This window comes from Malus domestica, chromosome 13, assembly GCF_042453785.1.
Source record: "Malus domestica chromosome 13, GDT2T_hap1".
Taxonomy (NCBI): domain Eukaryota; kingdom Viridiplantae; phylum Streptophyta; class Magnoliopsida; order Rosales; family Rosaceae; genus Malus; species Malus domestica.
In genome coordinates, this window is record NC_091673.1 from 21,391,986 (window position 1) to 21,415,342 (window position 23,357).

The 23,357-nt window shown below is 36.2% G+C and overlaps 1 protein-coding gene across 1 annotated transcript; it reads left to right on the plus strand.

The window, feature by feature from the left end:
• The first annotated feature begins 10,709 nt into the window (after nucleotides 1-10,709).
• On the plus strand, nucleotides 10,710-23,264 carry LOC114820501 (DNA mismatch repair protein MSH1, mitochondrial). Its single transcript, XM_029091281.2, has 22 exons — nucleotides 10,710-11,099; nucleotides 11,849-11,984; nucleotides 12,111-12,208; nucleotides 13,436-13,511; nucleotides 13,697-13,816; nucleotides 14,348-14,395; nucleotides 14,765-14,829; nucleotides 15,343-15,428; nucleotides 15,672-15,836; nucleotides 16,260-16,369; nucleotides 16,456-16,561; nucleotides 16,814-16,889; nucleotides 17,182-17,240; nucleotides 17,820-17,887; nucleotides 18,482-18,655; nucleotides 19,303-19,509; nucleotides 19,671-19,927; nucleotides 20,066-20,209; nucleotides 20,890-20,947; nucleotides 21,056-21,355; nucleotides 21,879-22,598; nucleotides 22,802-23,264. The coding sequence occupies exons 1-22, from the start codon at nucleotides 10,981-10,983 to the stop codon at nucleotides 23,030-23,032; spliced, it is 3,423 nt and encodes a 1,140-aa protein (XP_028947114.1). The 5' UTR covers nucleotides 10,710-10,980; the 3' UTR covers nucleotides 23,033-23,264.
• The last annotated feature ends 93 nt before the right edge of the window (nucleotides 23,265-23,357 follow it).

Genomic DNA, 23,357 nt, shown 5'->3' on the forward strand with positions numbered 1-23,357 from the left:
CTTCCGAGTTCCGAGAACATGTTTTGCCCGCCCCCAACTTGGACTTGGCATGTAGACAAGCCATACTCTGGCAAACACGATCACGGGGAATGATGCGAAAATTAACTTAAAACACAAATTAAACCCTCTTTTGACAATTGTAGTATATGTATAAGTAGGGATCGTTCTAGGCCGGGGATTAGGAGGGATTGCTAATTGATTCTAAACTGACTTAAAGACATAAAAATAAACTTAAAAACAATAGGATAGATTCAAAAGACTCAAAACTAGTTCACAAGACTCAAAATAAGATAAAAACACTCAAAACTGCCTAAAAACACCAACTAGGCAGTTTCTGACACCAAACACAATTTTGGACGACAATAAGGTTTGGGCTTGACTCAAAACACTTAAAACCACAAACAAAACAAGTTTAAAACAATTTGAAACAAGAAAGTAACGGGGGGTTGTATTTTGGACGAACTTAGAATAACAAAACAAATTGTAACTTAAAAACAGGTTTGAAAACAAATTTAGGAAATTAGATGGATGATGGGATAGTTAGAGGCTTTTTCTCCAATCATGACATGTATGCAAACAACTTGATTTCCAGTTACTACTTCATTGAATTATGAATGACAATGCCCCAAATTAACCGTGACATCACTAGTTAACCCTCAGATTTTCCTTGTTTTATTGGATTGGATGACATCATTCGACAACCCAAAACATTCTTCAAAAGTTCCCTACATGACATCATAATAGAGATACAATCAAAGATCATTACGCTTAATGAAAATCATAAGCATTGACAAAGCACTTGCAATTATGACATTATGTCACTCATGCTAGGAATTAAACTTAACGCGATCCTTTATAAGCGACCTCCACTACTTGTGAATATAAGTTTGTAACGATTATGTGAAACTTTCTTATATTCTAGCAACGGATTTATGCATGCAAATTAAGTGTCGACCCTTAATCAAAAAATATAAATAAGTTATCAATCAAATAGTTAAGCCAATTGCATTCACGATTCAAGAACTCATAACTGGAATTTATCAAATCATATTGCACACATAATCATGGCTTTGAAATCACCCCTAGCCAAGAGGGGTTTAGCCACTCATGTTCATAACAAAACGAAAGAAAATGAATTTAAACATTGTAAGTATAGAACGAATTACACCTCGAATGCTTTAACAATCAAGCTTGAACATCCAAGAGTTCTTCCTTCTTTCTTCACTCACGGCACAAGGTTTGGTGTAAGGTTTAGGTGGTGAGTTGTATGAAAGAATGGTTGAATGTGTTTGTGATGTAGTGTAGTGTTGAAATGGTGGTGAATGATCTAACAAAATCTCCCTCTATGGCTGTTACACACACTCCCTTTTATAGAGGAAGTGCATGGCATTTGTAGGAGAAAATGGAGTGGTGTGTGCAACAATGATTCAATGAAGTGGTGCTGAAATGATTCAAGGGTGAAAGTGGAGTCATGATGCATGGCATGGGGGGTGAAAGGTGAGGGATGGAAGGTTAAAGTGATGAAATTATGCATGAAATCTGGTACAATGGAGGGGACAATGAATGGTGCAGCAATTATTCAATGAAATGGTGCATAAATGAGTGCATGAAGTGGACAAGGATGGTGTGCACGGCATGGAGGAAAGGAGAAGGAGTGGTGCATCAATGAATGCAAGGAGTGGACAAGAATATTGTGCACATGGTAGACAAAGGAAAGGAAGTGGAATGTTGCTACAACAATTGAACATGGATGAAGTGCACAGCATGGGTGGATTTCTGCACTTTTTGCCTTGTGTTCCAGCTCACTTCCACATGTCCTAGCTGTTAGACAACTTTCACACACATATTTTGCATCATTTCATCTTGCAAACACCAACTTTTGGCCACTTTACACCTCTTCACACATGCACCTGCTGCTAGATACTTTCACACACATGCTATGCATCATTTCAGCTTGCAATTATGTTTGTAGTTGCTAGAAATGTGAATACAACTTGTAAAGCAATCCAACAAATGGCATCTTTCACTTCTTTTCCTTTCAAATTGTTCCTTAAGTGTATGTATCTGCACACTTCCACACTTCAACTTCATTATTCAGATTTTTGTATGTGTTGAAACCCTTTTTAAAACACCAAAAACGTCCATCCAGCTTGCTCCATATGTATGCAATCCATTTCAGCCCAAAATTGCTCCAAAATTGCTCCAAAATGCAACAAAATGCACTTTCTTGCCAACTTTGTTATTAGGACCTACAAACACACGAAAATAACTTAAAATAAAAAATTGACTAAGAAATAACAACATAAATGCACAAGAACAAGCTAATTAAGTCGCATAAATATGCTCTTATCAGGGAAGATTCCAGATTAACTTCAGAACCGATGACGAAGAGGAGGAAGATGGTGTGAGAGAGAAGCAATTAGTATGAGATGGTACCTTACGTGTCACTATAAGCAATGAGATACTTGTATTAAGAAATTAACTTAAAAAAATAAAATTTTCCTCCATTTATATAATGACACACGAGCACAATAAAAAAAAAATATTTTTTCTTCATTTATATAATGATACGTGAGCACAAATGGTGTTTTGGGGATGCAAACAGACGGAGAAAAACAATAAAAGGGATGGTAGTAGGATAACCAAAAAGTGATGGTAGGGTTTAATGGGTTTATTGATAAATTAGAGTTTTATTATTAATTTCATTTTTGTACTTAATAGTAATTATGCAATAAGGTAAAATAGACAACTAACAATTTAAACTTAAGTTGGGTGTAGAAAGAGATTACATGGGTTTAAATAAAATTTCCCTTAAAAAAAAAACCTATCATTTTCTTGGCAACCAAACACAACCTAGAATCATCTGAACTTTCATGAGCTCCCAAATCGTCCCGGTCCGTTTACTCCTCCCCTGGCTCACTGAGTCACCACCACTGAGTCTCCTGCCATACGACGACTTCAAACCCAGTGCCTTCTTGACCGGGCTCACCGTCGATGACGTCAACCTCTGAAGCGACGACGGAAGCGAAGTCAAAGCACTTCGGTCGGTATTCTCGAACTGTGGGATGTAGGTGAGCGGTTTGGGCCTGGATATCCAGGAGGCTCCGACTAAGATCTCGTAGACGGTTTCCTGGAGCTTCAAGTTCGAAAGAGACAGGGGCTCAAAATTAGGGATTTGAAGAGTGCAATTTACCTTGAGTTGAGTGAGATTAGGTTTTTGTATAGAAGCACCGCAACTTCAATCGAAGTCCTGAGATGGTATGGATTCCGAGTGTGAGATGTGAAGAGGGACGAGTGGGTCTCTGGGGAGAGAGAAGGGAGGGGGGTGAAGAGAGTGAAGGAGAGGGAGGTGGGTCGGGGGGGGGGGTTTCTAGGTGTGTTTGTTTTTTGTTTTTGTTTTTTAATTATAACTTTTCTTTAATTAATTATTTTTAAATGCATAAAATATTGTTTTTTACCACGTGTCACAAATTTGGCAACCACATCAGCATAAATGTGGATCTCAATTTTTTTTTTTCATATACATGTGTGTCTAAAATGGATTTGGATCCCATCCGGATTCAAATTGTGGGAATCCTAAGAATTCTCACATTTTAGGCATTCATCGTGCATCTTGCGGTCAGAAATTATTTAACTTTTTATTTAAAATTAAACACAAATAGTATCTGACGAAAACTGACCGCAAGATGTACAATAAACAACTAGGATGTGGGATCCCTAGGATCCCCACAAAGTGGATCTGGAGAGGATCCTCTTCTGTCTAAAACAATTTGGTGCCCTTTGCAATTTTGGGCCTGTTAGGCATGATTTTAGCCAAAAGCGAATTTGACCACTCTTTAGTAGTATTCCTCTTCGCTTGTAAGTGAGAGATCTTAGGCTTGATTTTAGCCAAAAGTGAATTTGAATCATATTATTGCTAGCCCATTATGAGACTTAGCCCGCCACTCCCTCTTAATGTAGATAATATCGTTTGTTAAAAAAAAAATTAACGTCAATTTCTCTGATTGCAAATTTTAACAAAGAAATTGGCTATATCAATTTGGGAAATTATAATTTTGAGTAAATTACATTTTACCTCATCAGGTTTGTATTCAATTACAACCTCACACAATGTTTTAAAAATATTTCAATCCCATAAATTTACTTATTATTTCATTCTTTCAATGTAATTTACCCTATAACCTTATTCAAATTTAAAATTTATTATGCTCATCCAAACGGCTGATAAATTATTGAGGTTTTTATTTTTATTTTTAAATAAAGCAATGTTATCATGGAAAAGTCTTTATGGGAAATTTCGGTCGGATCGGAACCAAATCATTCCGATGCTAATTCAAAAAAGTACTGGAATCAAATATTAGTTCCAATTTAAGAACTTTGGATCATCGAGAATTTCATAATATAATTTAGATCTCTTATGTTATGCAAGAGTTTGAAAATTTTCAAATTTTTATATATCTACCATTCAATATTTTTTCTGAATTTTTGTTATATTTTGTAGGCCGTTATTTGTGTATATGACATAAAAAATATTTGACAATATAAAATAGGAAAATACCCTAAAATTGGACAATATCTTAATCTTGGGACAAAAATAGGACAAACTGGTCATGCACACCATGCACAAAATCGAAATTACTAAAATACCAGCATATAAATGGGTTATTTCCACCTATTTTCTGATTTCTCTATGTAATCTCTCTCTCTCTCTCCCTTCCTCTTTATCTTCTCTCACTTTCTCATTCACGCACTCTTTCTCCCCTTCTCACTATGCACACATGGTGCACTGTCATCCAACCAACACCATCCAAATTGAAGCCACCATCAATTTCATCTCGTCCTCACGAGTCCAAAACACCTAGCCTTATCACGAATCCCATTCCCAATCATTGGGATCGAAACTCAAGCAGGCCGCGCGTTTTCCGACCATTTTTCGACAACACAACAAACAACCGACGACCACCATTAGACTCGCATTGAGGGTGGGAACAAAGCCTAGTCATTAAATGCTGGTGTGTGTTGTTAGATGAATTTTTCAGGATTTGCTCATTGTATGTACACGACATCACATGATATGCTCATAGATCTAAGCCAACCCAAAAATCCAAAGCTCACAACTTTCTTTTCGAAATTTAAAAAAATGACATCATCACAAGTGACGTCACCACCATATACACTATATGCACACCACATGCACATTGTATGTACAGTACATGCACATGATATGCATATAACTGGAGATTGAGCAACGAGCTGCTTTTCACATTAATAAGAAACTTTAATAGCAACCTATTGGCATAGTGGAAACAATTAAAACATAATTGTTACGTATATAAGGTTACAATGATAGTTTGAAAGGTCTTGTTACGTACATCAATCACTGCTTCACCGTGCACGTGGAAAACATGATACTTGTTGTCGTTATTTCATAGACACGCATAGTCCTTAACGTCCTCTAAGCTTTTTTAAAAAAAAAAATTTCGCCGAAGCCAACTAGGTTATGGTCATACTCACTAAATTCTGGGGCACAACATACATGCATCATAACTAGTGAACACTCCCGCTTCTCATATTAAGATGCACACCATATGCACACTGCATGCACATTACGGAAAAAATTTCACAAATTTCATAAATCTTTTAGTTGAGCTCAGATCTTTGAGTATAATGTGTGCATGTCGTATACATACAGTGTATAAGTGAGCTTAATACGAAGAGAGCGAACGAGAATGCGAAACAATCTAAAGAGTTTATGTTTGCCGTGAGTCTTCACTTTCTTCTCTCTCTCTCTCTCTCTCCCACCTCTTTCCCTCTAGTTTAATCCTTGTTTGGCCTGCCTTTATCCACATTCCAAAATCTGGGGTGAGCATCAGTTTCCTACTCGAATCCCTCTTTTGATTTATCTCATGTAAATTTTTAATTCAAGTTTCCCTAATTATGTTGAATTTGAATCTAACTACAATTTTCTGCAATTTTTTCCCATGAGTTTTCACTTTTATAATGGAAAGCAACCAATAAAATATTCAAGTTCTTTTAAATTAACTACATGAGTTGTCTGACATTAAGGTTAAGAGAAGTTAGTAAGGAAGGAGTTACTATCTATAAGCAACCAAAGAAGGTCATAAAAGAGGGAACACAATTGAGTTTATCTCTCAAACTTTGATCCATATGGTTTCCTACTCTTGTAAAATGTTTGAAGCTAAGTGCATATTGTGTCATCATGCTTTGAGGGTATTTGATTCGAGTCTGCATGTTTGTATTTTGAGAAAGGAGAAACAGTGGGGAAAGAAGATGACAAGGAAATTGTCACGCCCCGCCTTGAAAAATTTATTTCGGATAATAATTTTGATGATAGGCCCACTTTAAACTCTTGATAATTTTCTATTCAAAGGTTAAGGTTCTTTGCTTTTAATTCCTTAATTCCACAAAATGGTCTAAACCATAATTCTCTTATCAAACATACCATTATTCAATTATCTTACCAATTTATTCCCAATTTATTCTCTTAGATCAAGACTCCAACTAAATATTAATTCTTGATTATTTAATTTCACTTATTTTATGGCTGCATCTAACATCTTGTTAGACTGCCTACGTACCCTAAACAGGGATCAAGCCATTCGTAGTTCACATTTCTAAAATTCAAACCAAATCCGAATATATTCATTTAAATCCAACATATACCACAATCGTATTAATACTTAAACCACAACAGTTAGATCTCAAAAGTATAATTAGAATAACGAAATTCGTATAAAAACACAATGTCGGCTCCCTGGCCATGCGCCGCCGCATCCGTCGCTGCGGGTGGCGGTCGGCAGTCGGCCGTTCCGACTCGCTGGAAAAATTCAACTATTTCTAAAAATTCTCAAAAATTACAGAAATGAAGATCTTAAAGAATAGAGCAAACTATATACATGAGGCCAAGTCCAATTTGGCCTGGAAATGGTTCAATTTGGACCAAACCCACCGGAAACCCTATATATATGTGGCCTCGAATCGTCACCTCCAGTGCTTCACTACCCTTACAGTTGTTTGGGCTTTGTTCTAGGCCTCAAGAGAAGTCTAGTAATGGTGGTAATTGGAGGGAAATGTTTTACAATTGGTGGAATTTGGACAAGGGTGGCCACAACACCCACGGGTGTTTTGTCACCAAACCACCTCCAAAACCCTTATGCTTTTGGGTGTAATTGAGAGATGAGAGGTAGGGTAAGTGTTTCCAAGCGATGCGTGGTGGCAATCTCGCTGTAAAACACCATGAAGGGCGTCAGTCCTTCTTGCTGGGTCAGGTCGGGAAAATACCCACACCCTCCTCTTTCTTTTCTTTTTTCTTCCTCTTTTCTTCCTCTCCTTTCCCCCCTTTCCTTCCCCTTTGATTGGCTCGTGACTCTCCCTTTCTCTCCTTCCCTTTGCATCACAGCCACACACGTGGCTTCTCAGATCCTTGCTCCAGCAAATCTGGAGCCTTCCAGATATTGATTAAATGACCATTTTATCCCTAACTTCAATCGTTAATAACTTCTTTGTTACAACTCCGTTTCACGAAAGGTTTGCGCCTACACGTTCATGAGATTGAGCTCTATTCAAAAATATAAATTGTGACATCAAAAGGTTTACAAATTTTAAATAATAAATTTCCAAACTTTAAACTTCGTAAATTATAAAAATTTCCCAATTCTATTTTCATAACCATAAATCAATTTATTTTTTTCGATTTTCTCCACATATTCATAATTATGAATATATAATTTATATATTTAAGTTTTCAAAGTCTTACAGAAATTTTGGGAAGAAAAAAGACAGAGGGGAGAAGGAGAAAAAAAATGAACAATTAGATTGATCTCATGATATATTAATTAGTAGAAAAAATAATTATGAGAATTATTATAAAAGAATGATAAATGATTATATTTAATAATTACCACATGGTGAGTTTTAAGTGGACTGTAGTGCCACTCAGCAAAGTACAGTGGCAAGTCAAGCCCCACACAAGTTTTTTTCCATCCAAAGGATTGAGGTTTATTTATTTATTTTTATTTTTAAATAAAGCAATGTTATCATGGAGAAGTCTTAAATCGGAAATTTCGGTCGGATCAGAACCAAATCATTCCAATGCTAATTTAAAAAAGTATTGGGATCAAATATTAATTCCAATAATTTTAGAACTTTGGATCATCGAGAATTTCATAATATAATTCATATCTCTTATGTTACACAAGAGTTTGGAAATATATCTACCATTCAATATTTTTTTTCTGAATTTTTGCGATATTTTGTAGGCCACTATTTGTGTATATGACATAAAACATATTTGACAATATAAAATAGGAAAATACTCTAAACTGGGACAATTTCTTAATTTTGGGACAAAAATAGGACAAACTGGCTATGCACAAGCCATGCAACCATGCATAAAATCAAAATTACTAAAATACCCATATTTAAATGGGTTATTTTCCTCCAATTTTCTGATTTCTCTCTCTCTACTCTCTCTCTCTCCCTTCCTCTCTCTCTTCTCTCACTTTCTCCCTCACGCACTCTCTCCCTTTCTCATTGTGCACACATGTTGCACTGTCATCCGACCAACACCATCCAAATCGAAGCCACCACCAATTTCATCACGTCCTCATGAGTCCAAAACATCTATCCTTGTCACAAATCCCATCCATGATCGTTGGAATCGAAACTCAAGCAGGCCGCGAGTTTTCCGGCCATTTTCCAGCAACACGGCAAACAACCGAGGCATGAGACCACCACCACTGGACTCGCATCGAGGGTGGGAACAAAGCCTAGCCATTAAATGCTAGTGTTTTGTTAGATGATTTTTTTAGGATTTGTTCACTGTATGTACACGACATCACATGATATGCTCACAGATATGAGCCAACCCAAAAATCTAGACCTTATAGCTCTCTTTTCGAAATAAAAACAATGACGTCACCACCATATACACTATATGCACACTACATGCATATCATATGTACAATACATGCACATGCACATGATATGCACAAAACTGAAGATCGAGCAACGAGTTGCTTTTCGCATTAATAAGAAACTTTAACGGCAATCTATTGGTATAGTTAATACGATTAAAACATAATTGTTACGTATACAAGGTTAAAATAGCAGTTTGAAAAGTCTTGTTACGTACATCAATCACCACTTCACTATGAATATGGAAAACATGATACTCGTTGTCGTTATTTCATAGATACGCATGATCCTTAACGTCCTCTAAACTTTTTCTTAATTTTTTTTTTACCGAGGCCAACTAGGTTGTGGTCATACTCGCTAAATTCGGGGCACAACATATGTGCATCATAACTAGTGAATATTCCCGCTTCTCATATTAAGATGTAGCCATGAACACCACTTGCTCATTAAGGAATTTTTTTTTCACAAATTTCACAAATTTTTGGGTTGAGCTCAGATCTGTGAGCATAACATGTGCATGTCATGTATATAAAGTGTATAACCGAGCTTAATACGAAGAGAGTGAACGAGAATGCGAAACAATCCCATCCATATCCTTCTTTCTTCATTCTTTCCACTCTGATTTCTCTCTTTTCCCTCAAATTTATCTCTTCTCCAAAAGGCAACTGACATCTAATATGTTTTTTTCATTTAATTGCAACAAAAGCCAAACCCTATTTTAGTGGTTATAAATTTGGATTGGGAGAGGGAGCAAAGGGAGGGAGAAGACAGAAGGAATGAAAACCCACATATAAATCAAACAAATGATAAAAATAAAATAAAAAAAAAACAGAAATCAAAATTGAAGGATTGGGGTCTCCTCCGAGAAACACCAAACCAATCACTTCAACTCAAAAAATCCATCAATCAAAAAGCAAAAGCAAAAGCAAACTCAATTCACAAAACCTACAAATGAAAAGGTAAAAATTGAAGAAGATGGGTGGGTTAGAGAGAGAGCTCTTGTGCAGATTCGAAATGTAGAGAGAGGGGGAGAGAGAGAAAGAAAGAGAAAGAGCTTGGGTGAAGAAGATGGGTGGGTTAGAGAGAGAGCTCTTGGATGAAGAAGATGGGTGAGTTAGGGTTCTTCGAATTGGAATTGGGCGAGAGAGATTTTCTCTCTTGTCTCTGTTTCTCTCTCTACAAAATGAGAATTGAAGGTTGGAATTTCTAGATAACCCATTTATATGGGAGGACAATTCGGTCATTTCAAGGTGTAGGAAAAATCATATTTTTGTCTGATTGTTGTGCATACCGTGTGCATATTTGAAATGTCCTATTTATGTCCCAAAATTAAGAAATTTTCCCATTTTAGAGTATTTTCCTGTAAAATATTAGGTAAGATTATACTCTTCATTTCACATATAATAGTATGATTAAATATACAAAATACGAAATAAAAATATCTAAATATAATAACAAACATGATAAAATAAGAATATAAATGATTTCTTTTTATAAATTTGATATTCACATACTTATTTGTATTTCTCAAATATCCTTATTAATTTTTTGTTGTTGATCTTCACCAGTTTACTCGATCCGACGGTCAAAAATTAAGAAAAATGCATGAGAAGTAAAAATAAATGTAATAGTGCTAAGTTTGAGAAATTCCGAATTAAAGAGATACATTCTAATTGCCATCCACTCTTTTGGGAAAATTTCAGAATTGAAAATGTTGATTCGGAACAGAAATTACGGTTGGGAATGGAATCTCCAACCCAAAATGCACCCGTACGTCTGTCCTTAGCCTCGGACAAGTGATCCACACCGCATCCAAACCCCATCACTTAGACTGTCCTGTCCTTCCACATCCCAAAACAGACAAAAGCATCCTCCACAGTCTCTCCACTCCAGTGTTCCCAAAAGTAGCTCTTTTTAGCCTGTTGCTTTCTGGCGGGAAGCTCAGAAGAGGCAAAAGGGGAAAACGAAAACCCTCTCTCTAAAACCCTAGAATTGAAATCCCCTCAAACCATAACTTGGATACAGTTTCAGTGTTTCACCGCCATGTACTGGCTCGCTACTCGGAACGGCGTCGCCTCTTTCCCTCGCTGCTGCCATCTCGCTCTTCTTCTTCGCTCCCCTCCTCGTAAATGCAGCTCTTTCATTCCCTCTCCTCCGCTCATGTACTCTCTCTCTCTCTCCCTCTCCCTATGAAATAATTTTCTGTTTTATTAATTTATGCATGCTGATGTCTTTGTGTGTAAATTTGTTGAATTATGAATTTATTATGTTGTATATGTTCTTGGGTCATTGAAATTTCAATAAAAGGAGAATTCTTTCGAAGCTTTAGAGACCTTGCCTTATCCACGAGATTTGAATTTCCATCGAATAAGATTTCCGAAATGCCAAGCTTGGTTCATCGATGAAGAGTAAGAAATGGTTTAGTGGGTCCTTGTCAAAATTTCAATTTTGCAAAATACTCTTTCCGATATGTTTATGTAGAAATTATCGTAACTTAATTAAAATCAAGATACTTCAGAAGCAAAGAAACAAAATCGAAACTCCCCATAAGTGCATTGGTGATTTTGGTGATGTGCAATGAACCAAAGCTATTACTCAACAACTTAATTCGTTTTATTGTAAACATACTTATGAAAATGTTTGAGGATGCCTTACGAAATGATAGTATCAATCAGTCTTGGTATAAAATTCAAATGTGGTCTGATGATAATTCCCTTCATTTAATTAAAAGAATTAAAATAAATACTGGGAAACAGAACAACTATTCAAGAATTAGCCATACCCACTGGCGAAGTAGGTAATACTTCTTTTCCTTCTTTGTGTGTGTCTGTGTACCTTTAATATTCATCTTTAATTTGTTTCTCTTACTTTAACTAGCACAATGAGATTTTTTTTTGTTCTGCATTAATAGTGGACAGTTTCGAAGGATTCGTTGTTTCAAAGATCAAAAAGTTTCAGGAGGAAGCAGAAAAGGGACCAAAAAACTTAATGCTTTGAATAATTTCCTGGATGAAAGAGCTCTTTCGAACATACTGTGGTGGAAGGAGGTTTGTTACTGCACACATTTTACTGTTGTGAATAGACAAGTTCTCTTTTTTTGGCTTTCATTGGGAATATGATTTCTTGATATCTTCACTGAAGATCTTTCATCATCACACATGTTTCATTTGCAGAGGATGGAGATGTGCAGGAAGCCTTCAACTGTCCAGCTGGTTAAAAGGCTTGACTATTCCAATTTGCTAGGCTTGGACGTTAACTTAAAAAATGGGAGGTGAGATCTTTTTATGATACTTTATCGATCTTATTGTTATTTCAATTGTGTGTTTATGGAAGAGACAATAAAAAGGTCGTACCCAGTGCACAAGGCTCCCGCTTTACGCAGGGTCTGGGAGAGGTGAATGTCGGCTAGCCTTACCCCCATTTATGGAGAGGCTGCTCCCAAGTCTCGAACCCGAGACCTACCGCTCATGGGCGAAGGCACTTGCCATCGCACCAAGTGCGACCTCTTATGGAAGAGACAATGAGAAGAAAAAAATCATGTGTTATGTGCCGTTCTTTTCTGCTCTTAGCAGTTGAGCTTGTGTTCCTTTTCTTGTAAAGTTTTATGTAAATATTCATATGACCTCTTTTTTGCATCCTTAGATGACATGAAGGACTAAACTGTAGGTTCCTCAAATTTAGCTCCCTGCTGTGGGTCATGGATAGGTTAAAGAAATGCTAATGATAGCCATCAAACCTGCAAAGTGTCGGGTTACAGGTTTTGAAATGAGAAGACTTGGGTTGATTACTGTGCTCAACCATATGTTTCATCTCTATTTCATGCCAAAGTGAACCTAGAAAGAAGCTTGGTGTGTACTTAGAAGTTTGGTCCTTCGTGCCAAAGTTTAAATGTTTAGATGTAAAGAAAACTGAGTTTGAAGAATCTTACATAGATTTATAGACCCTTTGATGTAGGTCTGTTTGAACTACTCACATTCATGATCAACAGGATTTTGTACCTTAACCTTCTTGAAAGATCAGAGGCAGAGAATGGATCAAATTTCTAGGTGGACTAGAAGACAGTAAATTGTTAATAGTTAAAAGTTTTAGTATGGATTATTTATCTCTAGTATTTTGAATTTAAATATAAAAGGGTTGGAATTATAGCATCTTTGTAGTACACATGAGTTGTAGTAGCTTGATGTTCTTTGTAATAGCACTACTCATCTTTTATCCAAAGAAAGGTTGTTGCATCTCTGCGTTGGCTAAAAGTCCCTTTACATGTTTTGTGCACATAAATTTCCCAAATATAAGGAATTGAATCCTGACAGAAATAATTAATTTACTCTTTTCTGAAAGATCTCCAAGAGTTTTTTTTTTCATTGTAAAAGAGTATTCTTTCAAACATTTACATGTTCATAGGTTTTGATAGAAAACTAGTATGGTCATCTTTCTTAGAAGCTTCAAAATATTGTTTCTTTCTTTGTAAAGCTCATTGAGTATACCTTGTTTGTTTTAGTCTAAAAGAAGGAACACTCAACTGGGAGATCTTGCAGTTCAAGTCAAAGTTTCCACATGAAGTTTTGCTCTGCAGAGTATGTAACTATTTGTATATCAGCCCTATTGGTATTAACAAGCTTTTAAAGCTAGATTTTTTCATGCGATCTTTTCTACTTTATAATTGGTCTGCCTTGTTGAAATCTCTTAACATTCGTAATATGTTTATATATAGTTTATTAATTATAGGTGCAACAATTGTTTTATTTTATTTATATTTCAGGTTGGTGACTTTTATGAAGCCCTTGGAATAGATGCTTGTATTTTGGTTGAATATGCAGGTTTAAATCCTTTTGGGGGTCTGCGCTCAGATAGTATTCCAAGAGCTGGTTGCCCGGTTGTGGTATGGATCATACTTTATTTTCGTATGCATGTTATATTTGGATTCCTTGAACTTCAAATATTTCTAGACATCGAAGTTTTATTCTGTCACAATTCTTACTTTGTCATTTCTTTACTAATTTTGAGAAACTGTATATACTTAATAGTAAAAACCCTACTATGCATTTGTACAAGATTATCAAAAAATGGGGCCTTGTTAAAGTATGAACTTTGTTCCTCTTGGTTTTCCCTGGGAACTATACCATGTTTAGCAAATTGAATATGCTTAAGAGGTCTTTCACATGTGTTATTAACTTATTATTTTGCCTAGGTATAGGATGGTATGTTGGGAATCGTGCTAAATAATTAGTATGGCATAATTTCTACCCCATTCTTTTGCTTCTTTCTTCCAAAGTCTATATAATTACGTTTTTCCAATTCAACCCAATATAAAGAAATGTTTCTTGTCAATTTTTTTCAATCAATTCCTTATGCATAAAATCATGTGTTTATTCTGTCAAGGACTCAGTGCATAATTATATATGATTTGCAGAATCTTCGTCAAACTTTGGATGATCTGACACGGAATGGGTTTTCGGTGGTGAGTATAGCATTTATGATAACTATACTAATCATTGTATTGTATTCATAAATTATCCTGGTGCATTGAAGTTTTAACTACTTTTTTATGTATTCACTTTACTGTTGTCCGGAATATGCAATTACACCTTCAGGTCCTTGTTGTTTTCTGCTCCATTAATGGATGATAGGTTTACTGCATAATTTGTATGTTTGCACCTTTGAAACGCTGAGGCATGCTTCATTCGGTGTTCGTCTTGTACTTCTGTTGCCTTTAGTGGTGTATCATGCATCCATTGCCTTATATGGTCATTTTTTTTGTCATCCAACTAGTTTGTTCAGTGTTCATTGTCTGATTGGTTGCTCAATGATCATGCTTTGGTCCTTGTAGTGCATTGTGGAAGAAGTGCAGGGCCCAACACAAGCTCGTTCCCGTAAAGGGCGTTTTATATCGGGGTAATTACATGTGGATAACTCATTCATTTATAGTTTGTCATTTTGTCATATAACATACCATTAAACAGATTTTTTTGTTTCCTTTTTTGAATTGAGTGATAGAAATTGTTTTATTGTTTATTTTGAAGAAAGGGATAGATATCTAATCCTGAAGCATGTTATTGTGTATTCTGGATTTCTGGTACAACACAGTTAGTACAGTTGTCATAAAAAATGTTCTCAATGAACAGTTATCTATGTCACAAATACACATGCTGCTTCTTGGAAATTTAATATACATGTGGTCTCTTATTTTGTTTTTATAAAAATTATTAGATTTTTATTGAAGATGAAACATTAAGCTTCTTATGGTTGTTCATATTTTGATGTCAGAAGTTTCATGTTATTTAGGGTGTGGAGCATGAAAATTTCCTGTATCCTTATATTGCTTCGGAAAATTTTATTTTTGAATTTGATGCCCAAAATTCTTGACATGCATATGTTTCTTCTGACTTGTTTTGTTGAGTATTTCAGGCATGCTCATCCTGGTAGTCCTTACGTCTTCGGACTTGTTGGGGTTGATCACGATCTTGATTTTCCAGAACCAATGCCTGTTGTTGGTAAGAATACATTATATTTTCTTACTTCAAAATGTTAATTCACTAGATTTTCCCGTCCTTGATTATTTAATGCTTCAAGTTAATTTTGCACTCCAATTTATGCTAAAAATCAGTTCCTAAATTCATGTGTCTTTTCTTAAGGCTGTAAGTTAGATTCTGTTGTTCATAGTCCTTAAAGGCAATACAGCTATCTTAGGTTGACTTGTGTAAGGTTCATTAATACTTGTAAAATATATATGGCAGGAATATCTCGTTCCGCAAGAGGGTATTGCATCAATTTTGTCCTGGAGACTATGAAAACTTATTCGTCGGAGGATGGTTTGACTGAGGAGGCCTTGGTTACTAAGCTTCGTACATGTCGGTACCATCATTTATTTCTGCATACGTCTTTGAGGAGCAATTTCTCAGGTAGATATAACTTCTAAATTAATGTCAAAAATGGTTGGTGCATCCTTTATTGCCTGTGGGGTGCTTCTGTTAGGCCAAATTGTAAAATTGTGCAGAGGATATCTGATTTTGGTTGTGGCTTGCATTTTTCCCTGCCAAGTGAGGCATAGACCTGTTGGAAGTTAAAGTTAATGCCTCCAAATTAAGTTTCTGTTATTAACTTATTCTACACCTTGAATTTTTTTTCCCTTAAATGTGCCTTGCAAATATTTTGAGAAACCTTCGTTTCCCATTATATAAGTTTTGGGTGATTATTTTTTCTTGCTCTTCAACCAAGAAAATAAAATTTCTTTTTCATAACTTTATATAGTTCTCTTATCTTTCTGCTATTCTTCCTTAAGTAGTTTATTTCATTCTTAATTATATCAAGAGTCTCCTTTACAGGCACTTGTCGTTGGGGAGAATTTGGTGAGGGAGGCTTACTGTGGGGAGAATGTAATGGTAGACATTTTGAATGGTTTGAAGGCAATCCTGTCACTGAGATTTTATCTAAGGTCAACATATCTAATGAATTTATTGTGTATTCCACTTTTAGTTCACTGGCATATCGTATGAGATATCCATCTATCGAACTTCTCAGGTTAAAGATCTTTATGGTCTAGATGAAGAAGTTACATTCAGGAATGTGAGTGTGCCTTCAGAAAACAGACCCCACCCTTTAACCCTTGGAACAGCGACTCAAATTGGTTTGTCTATTTGCATTGACGATTTTACTTTAGGGTAGTGCTCTTCACACACCCCTTTTTTTACCTCCTACACACCCATGTTAATTTTTGTCCATTGATCTTCTTCAATTCATTTGATCCGACGCCCGAACATTGAGAGGGGTGTGTGAGAGGTAAAAATGGGTGTGTGGATAACACTACCCTTATTTGATTGTCATGATATGAAGTCATTGTCAAGTTAAAACTGATTGATATGTTTCTGCACACTTCCAGGTGCCATACCGACTGAGGGCATACCTTGTTTGTTGAAGGTGTTGCTTCCTTCAAATTGCACAGGCCTCCCCTTATTGTGAGTATATTATGTATGCTGTTCCGTTGTAACAAACTGCATAGCCCTCCATTTTGTTGTGGCTCTATGCATGTTTTTTCTTTGGTGTGCCTGAACAAATACATCACCGCCATTTGATCACTGCCGAGTTTTTCTTTCATTCGAATGACAAATTCCTCCAGTTTCCCTTTTCACTCAGTTCTGTTCGATGTACAATCTCATAATATGCTAACGTACGCGTACAACTGTATGTCTGTGTGGGTACATGTTTTCGTACTTTGTTCCTTAGATTTGTTTGTTTCTGATTTCTCAGGTATGTTAGGGATCTTCTTCTTAATCCTCCAGCTTATGATATATCATCCACAATTCAAGGTGAGCTGTGATGTACTTTTTGTACTGCTTCCGCATGAGATCTTAGCATCCGACTTCTTTTCCCCAAACATATTGTTTCTTGTCCATTATCTTTTGGTGTGTTTTATACTAAGTCAATCCTAGTGCATTGTTCCATGACTTTGTACGTTTCTGCTCAAACGTGTGCCACTACATTCATGTCCACTCACACACCAACTAAGAGACAGATTAATTAATTTGTATGATATATAGAGGGTGGGTGGGTGGGGGCAAACTTAAAAAAGTAACAATTTTAATTAATAAGGGTACACTTTTCCATATAGTAGGTGAGTTCCATGCAGAAAGGCTTCAAAGCGAGAAGACTCAAAATAATAAGAGCCACTAACCTGCGTGATTCAAAGTTTCAAATAAAAGGTGTCCTTAAGATTCTAGATTATCTAAATTTATCATAATGTACTAATTACAGTATTTTGTTCCCCTGAGATCCTGAACAATAGATTGGCATTTAACGTGTTATGTTTGACCTGCATGGCATGCCATCTCATTATTATGTTTTTCTAAATCCTCTAACAAGTGTTTTTTTATTTGTTATTAAATCAGCAACGTGCAGACTTATGAGCAACATAACGTGCTCAATTCCTGAGTTTACTTGTGTTTCACCTGCAAAGGTTGTATCCTGACCTTGTTATTGTGATTCAAGCATAGCTTGCTCTTGCTTTCGTTCTTTTCACTTTTATAAAATATCAAGACCTTAAAACAGTCTCTGTAAATTACAGTTTGAATATAAATGAACTACATGTGAGCTGGTATAGTGAATTACCATTTTTTTATTGACGGTTCTTGGTTCTTCTCTTTCACCAGTGTAAAACCTTTCGTCCTAGTGATATCCTTCTCCATAGTTGGCATTGACCTTTCTATGACTCAAGTATGAATTTGAAGTATCTAAGTTGGCTGAGTAATTACTTCCCAGATTTCAGTCTTTTAATGTTTATGTTTTAGATTTTCGATGCAATGCTATGCTATTGAAAGGTGAGTATTTTAAGTATTTTCTTCTATTATATCTCTATTTAAAGAATTTTGTCCCGTGTCTTGACTATATTTAACTTTTGAATATAAATTAATTAGTCAATAAATGGTTCTCACATAATACATGGATGTTTTAGTGAATATGCATACAGGGGAGTATTCGTGTGTGTGTGCGCCTCCATATACGCGTGCCTTTTTATACCCTGGTAAATAATCCTGAGTTGTATGTTTCACAGCTGGTGAAGCTTCTTGAACTGAGGGAGGCCAATCATATTGAGTTCTGCAGAATTAAAAATGTTCTCGATGAAATATTGCACATGCAAAAAGCCCCTGAGCTATGTGAAATCCTGCAGTTGTTGATGGATCCTACATGGGTGGCAACTGGGTTGAAAATTGACTTTGAGACATTAGTAAGTACAGCTGCTGAGTTGATTTTACTGTTTTTTCTGTTCTTTTTCTTTCGGTTTTTTATGTCCTCTAGTTTACCAGGAAAAGTTTTATGGTTGAATAGGTTAAATGAAAAACCAACTTCCAAACTAGATGGCTAGATCCTTGTTCATGAAATTTGAAATATCTGGGTTCAAGACCCCTCCAGGAAATGAAACATTCACTTTACAATCTTCAATATGGAGCCCCCTATGTATATTCTTGTTGTCTTCTCTATGAAGGGCACTAGTGCTTAACCTAACATAAATCTCAAAAGTTGCCACTCTATTTGATTCAAATACATTTAATCTTAGTTCTCAGAGACTTGCTATAAAGGATGATTACACAAATCTTTCAAAATCCATGAAACATCCATTTTGAATTATAGGTATAAGTTTTTTAATAGTCGTAATAAGTTACTAGATTCTTTATAAAACATGCATCTTTTGGAAGGCGTTGGTATATCTTCTCTTTCTTTTGCAATTGAAAGCACTCTGTTGGTTGGACGATTATAAATTTATTAGATTGCTGTGGATTGAGACGTGTAAATCTTGCAGGCATTCATATAGATCCTGAAGTGTCTATACTGTTTGTTTTCCATGTATATAATATTAGTCCCTTTTTTGGCCAGGTTAATGAATGCGAGTGCACTTCAGATAGTATTGGTGAAATGATCTCCCTGGATGGAGAACATGACCAAAAGTTTAGTTCTTTTCTTCTTGTTCCTAATGATTTTTTTGAGGATATGGAGTCTTCATGGAAAGGTCGTATAAAGAGAATGCATATCGAGGAAGCAGTTGCAGAAGTGGAAAAGGCTGCTGAGGCGTTATCTCTAGCAGTAGGTCTCCAGCACTCAACTTTGGCTCACACGTTTACATGTCTCAAAATTAACTTTAAATTATATTGTCCTAGAAGGCACTACATTAAGATTTCAACATTTTCTTTCCTAATTATAAGCATTTTGATGTACATATGTTCATAGCATTTAGAACTTTGCAGGTTACTGAAGATTTCCTGCCTATTATTTCTAGAATAAAGGCCACCACAGCTCCACTTGGAGGCCCAAAAGGAGAAATATTATATGCACGGGAGCACGAAGCTGTTTGGTTTAAGGGTAAACGGTTTGCACCTGCTGTTTGGGGTGGTACCCCTGGGGAAGAACAGATTAAACAGCTTAAACCTGCGCTAGATTCAAAAGGTAGAAAGGTTGGAGAAGAGTGGTTTACCACAGCGAAAGTGGAGGATGCTTTAACAAGGTGTGCTATTTTCCTTGATATGGAAGTTGCTTTCATTCTTCTTCAATTTGGCTAACCCACTCTTTATTTCTTCATTTAGTCCTCTACATTGAATAGAGTTACTTAACCTTTTATTTTCTTTTTCTTTTTCTGTTGTAGGTACCATGAGGCAGGTGCCAAGGCCAAAACAAGGGTATTGGAATTGTTGAGGGGACTTTCTTCTGATCTACAAGCGAAGATCAATATCCTTGTATTCTCCTCAATGCTTCTAGTTATTGCAAAGGCATTATTTGCTCATGTGAGGTTGGGTATTATGACTTTAAAATGCCCTTAAACAGTACTCGTATTATCTGCAATTGTAATCAGCGGTGTGATTTAATAGTTAGATGGTCAGCTAGAATAATTTGTTGGGATCGTTTTCAATGCTTAGTGTCTATCTGTACTATAATTTTATTCTGTGGACAGTATTTTCATTGGGTACTGGGTAGTCATAATAATTCGGTTGTTTTCTTCATGTAAGAACTTACCAAGACTATCAAAGTATCACTTGTATTAGTTTTTCTCATTCTCTTTGATCATCTTAAGCATATGTTACACAGATCTTCAATCTGGTTTTAGATATTACTTTTACTCCCTCGTTCAATGAGGGCAGTTTTGTTGTTTCACTAAACCTCTGGAGGTTGGTTTTCTTTGCTCATGTTAAAGGAATTAAATAAGTTGAAAGTTTTCATGGAGTTATTATTTGATGCAATAGAATTTTAACGAAAACTCAGCCTTAGTGAAGCTTTGATCAAATCCTAAGCTGTTAGCTAAGAACTGACTAACAATAAGAAGTAAGAACCATCATCCATGTTATTTTTTATTGTAGGTTTTATAACTATTCTTTGAATTCCACACATTTGATCTCTTGGGAGGTTGCTTTATTAATCACATCTTTAGTGTGGTATCTATTGTATTCTGATTTTATTGCCGGCATATTGCAGTGAAGGGAGAAGAAGGAAATGGGTATTTCCCACCCTTGGAGAGTCCTGTAGGTCGAGGGTAGTGTCAATAAATCACTCTGGTCCTTTTTGATTGACAGTTCACATATCCATATCATGTTTCTTACATCTGTACTGACTGTTATATATATTTATTTGTTGGATGTAGGATGTAAAACCATTGAATGGAGGAAATGGGATGAAGATAGTTGGTTTATCGCCATACTGGTTGAATGTAGCAGAGGGTAGTGCTGTAAATAACACTGTTGATATGCAGTCATTGTTTCTTTTGACTGGACCAAACGGTGGTGGTAAATCAAGTTTGTTACGATCAATTTGTGCTGCCGCATTACTTGGAATATGTGGATTTATGGTGCCTGCAGAATCAGCCTCGATTCCTCATTTTGATTCGATTATGCTTCACATGAAATCTTATGACAGCCCTGCTGATGGGAAAAGTTCCTTTCAGGTGTGATATCATTATATGCCGTCTTAGTTGCCTATAGTCAGTAAGTAATGTAGTAAATAGTTTAGTTTCTCTTAAATTAGTTAAGCTCTTCATGCTCAGCTACATGTCCTTAATCTTTCCACTTCAAGCAGGGAGGACTTGAGCCCCTTAATTTCCTTTACGTTTTATCGCGGAATTTTATTATTGGACTGCCTATGTAAACAAGCCTTCTGTAATTGGATTCAGTTTTGTCATTGTTTGGGACTTAAGACCCAACTTTACTCTATCTTCGTCTCTCTTGCGTTGTAGTTTCTTCTCTCCCTCACCTTCTTCCCCATGTCTTACATGTTATATAGAACAATGTTTGGATCAAATCACAAAGTAATCTAAAAGAAAAACTTGCCTTGGTGTTTTGTTTGATGTGATTTTCTGATTCCTCATACATATTTATAATCATCTGAATCCCATACAACTGGAATCGGAACATCAACTTTTAATGGTTGCAGCCTTACACACTTCATGTTACCCAATTTCATTGTTTCAGGTGGAGATGTCAGAAATTCGGTCCATTGTTACTGGTGCCACTAAGAGAAGTCTTGTACTTGTAGATGAAATCTGCCGAGGAACAGAAACAGCAAAGGGTACATGTATTGCTGGTAGTATTGTTGAAACTCTTGATGCAATAGGTTGTCTTGGTATCATATCTACTCACTTGCATGGGATATTTAGTTTGCCTCTTAATACGAAGAACACTGTAAACAAAGCAATGGGAACTGTATATGTGGATGGCCAAACAAAACCGACCTGGAAGTTGATGGATGGGATCTGTAGAGAAAGCTTAGCATTTGAAACGGCTAAGAGGGAAGGGATTCCTGAAACAATAATCGACAGAGCTGAAGACCTGTATCATTCAGTTTACGCAAATGAGGTACTTATAGGAAAGAATGACACAAAAGTTGAACAGTTAAGTTCCACAGGTTTTAGCAATTCTGAGAGATCCCATCCCCTGTCAAGTAGTGCTAAAGTTGAAGCTGTGACAGGATCAATGAACAGAATGGAAGTCCTACAGAAGGAGGTTGAGAGTGCAATGACCTTGATTTGCCAAAAGATGCTGACTGAGCTCTATAAGAAGAAAAAAACATCAGAACTTACTGAGATACGCTGTGTTCTAATTGGTACAAGGGAACAGCCACCTCCATCAACCATTGGTCTGTCATGTGTTTATGTGATTCTCAGGCCTGATAAGCGACTGTATGTCGGGCAGGTAATTTTTTGTTAACATAAATTCCCTTCAGTTATTTCTGGTTTTAAGAAAAAAGTAGTCATGATAGTCACTCTCAAGGTCGGTCTATGTCCTTGATAATTATTGGTCTTGGTCATTGGCTGAAAAAATGACACTCGTGTATTATGAAACTTTTTATTATGCTATGTGTTTCAATTTAATGTGTCTACATATTGATTTCATAGACGGATGATCTGGAGGGACGAGTCCGTGCACATCGTTCAAAGGAAGGACTGCAGAACGCCAATTTCCTTTATTTCACTGTCCCGGGGAAGAGCTTGGCTTGCCAATTAGAGACTCTTCTAATCAACCAGCTCCCTAATCAAGGATACCATCTGATCAATGTGGCTGATGGTAAGCATAGGAATTTCGGCACGTCCAATCTTTCCTTGGATGGTGTGGCAGTTTGTAGATAATTCCGCAGATACCTTTATGTACAAGGTTGCTTTTGTTAGGGAAAATGGAGAGATGGTTGGCAATCCTTTAACCTATATACGTATGTATTTGTAGCAGTGGCTGCAACAATTTTGTTTTTGTTCTGTTGCTCCACTTCACGTGTTTGTCAGCCGAGTAGACGAATGTGAAGTTCTGCTGGTCCTTGTAATATATTACAATTGTTATTTATCCGATTCTCCTTTTTCTACCCAATCCGCAATACTTGACATATCGTCATTGCTACATTACTGTTTTTGGTTTCATTGAGTGGAAGCATGACTCTTATGAGCTAAAATAGCAAGTTTT

Bases quoted from the DNA above. Each gene is read 5' to 3' on its own strand.
- LOC114820501 (XM_029091281.2), top strand. From the start codon at position 10,981: ATGTACTGGCTCGCTACTCGGAACGGCGTCGCCTCTTTCCCTCGCTGC. The intron at 16,370-16,455 runs GTCAACATATCT...CGAACTTCTCAG, and splicing joins TCACTGAGATTTTATCTAAG to GTTAAAGATCTTTATGGTCT. The intron at 16,562-16,813 runs GTTTGTCTATTT...GCACACTTCCAG, and splicing joins TGGAACAGCGACTCAAATTG to GTGCCATACCGACTGAGGGC.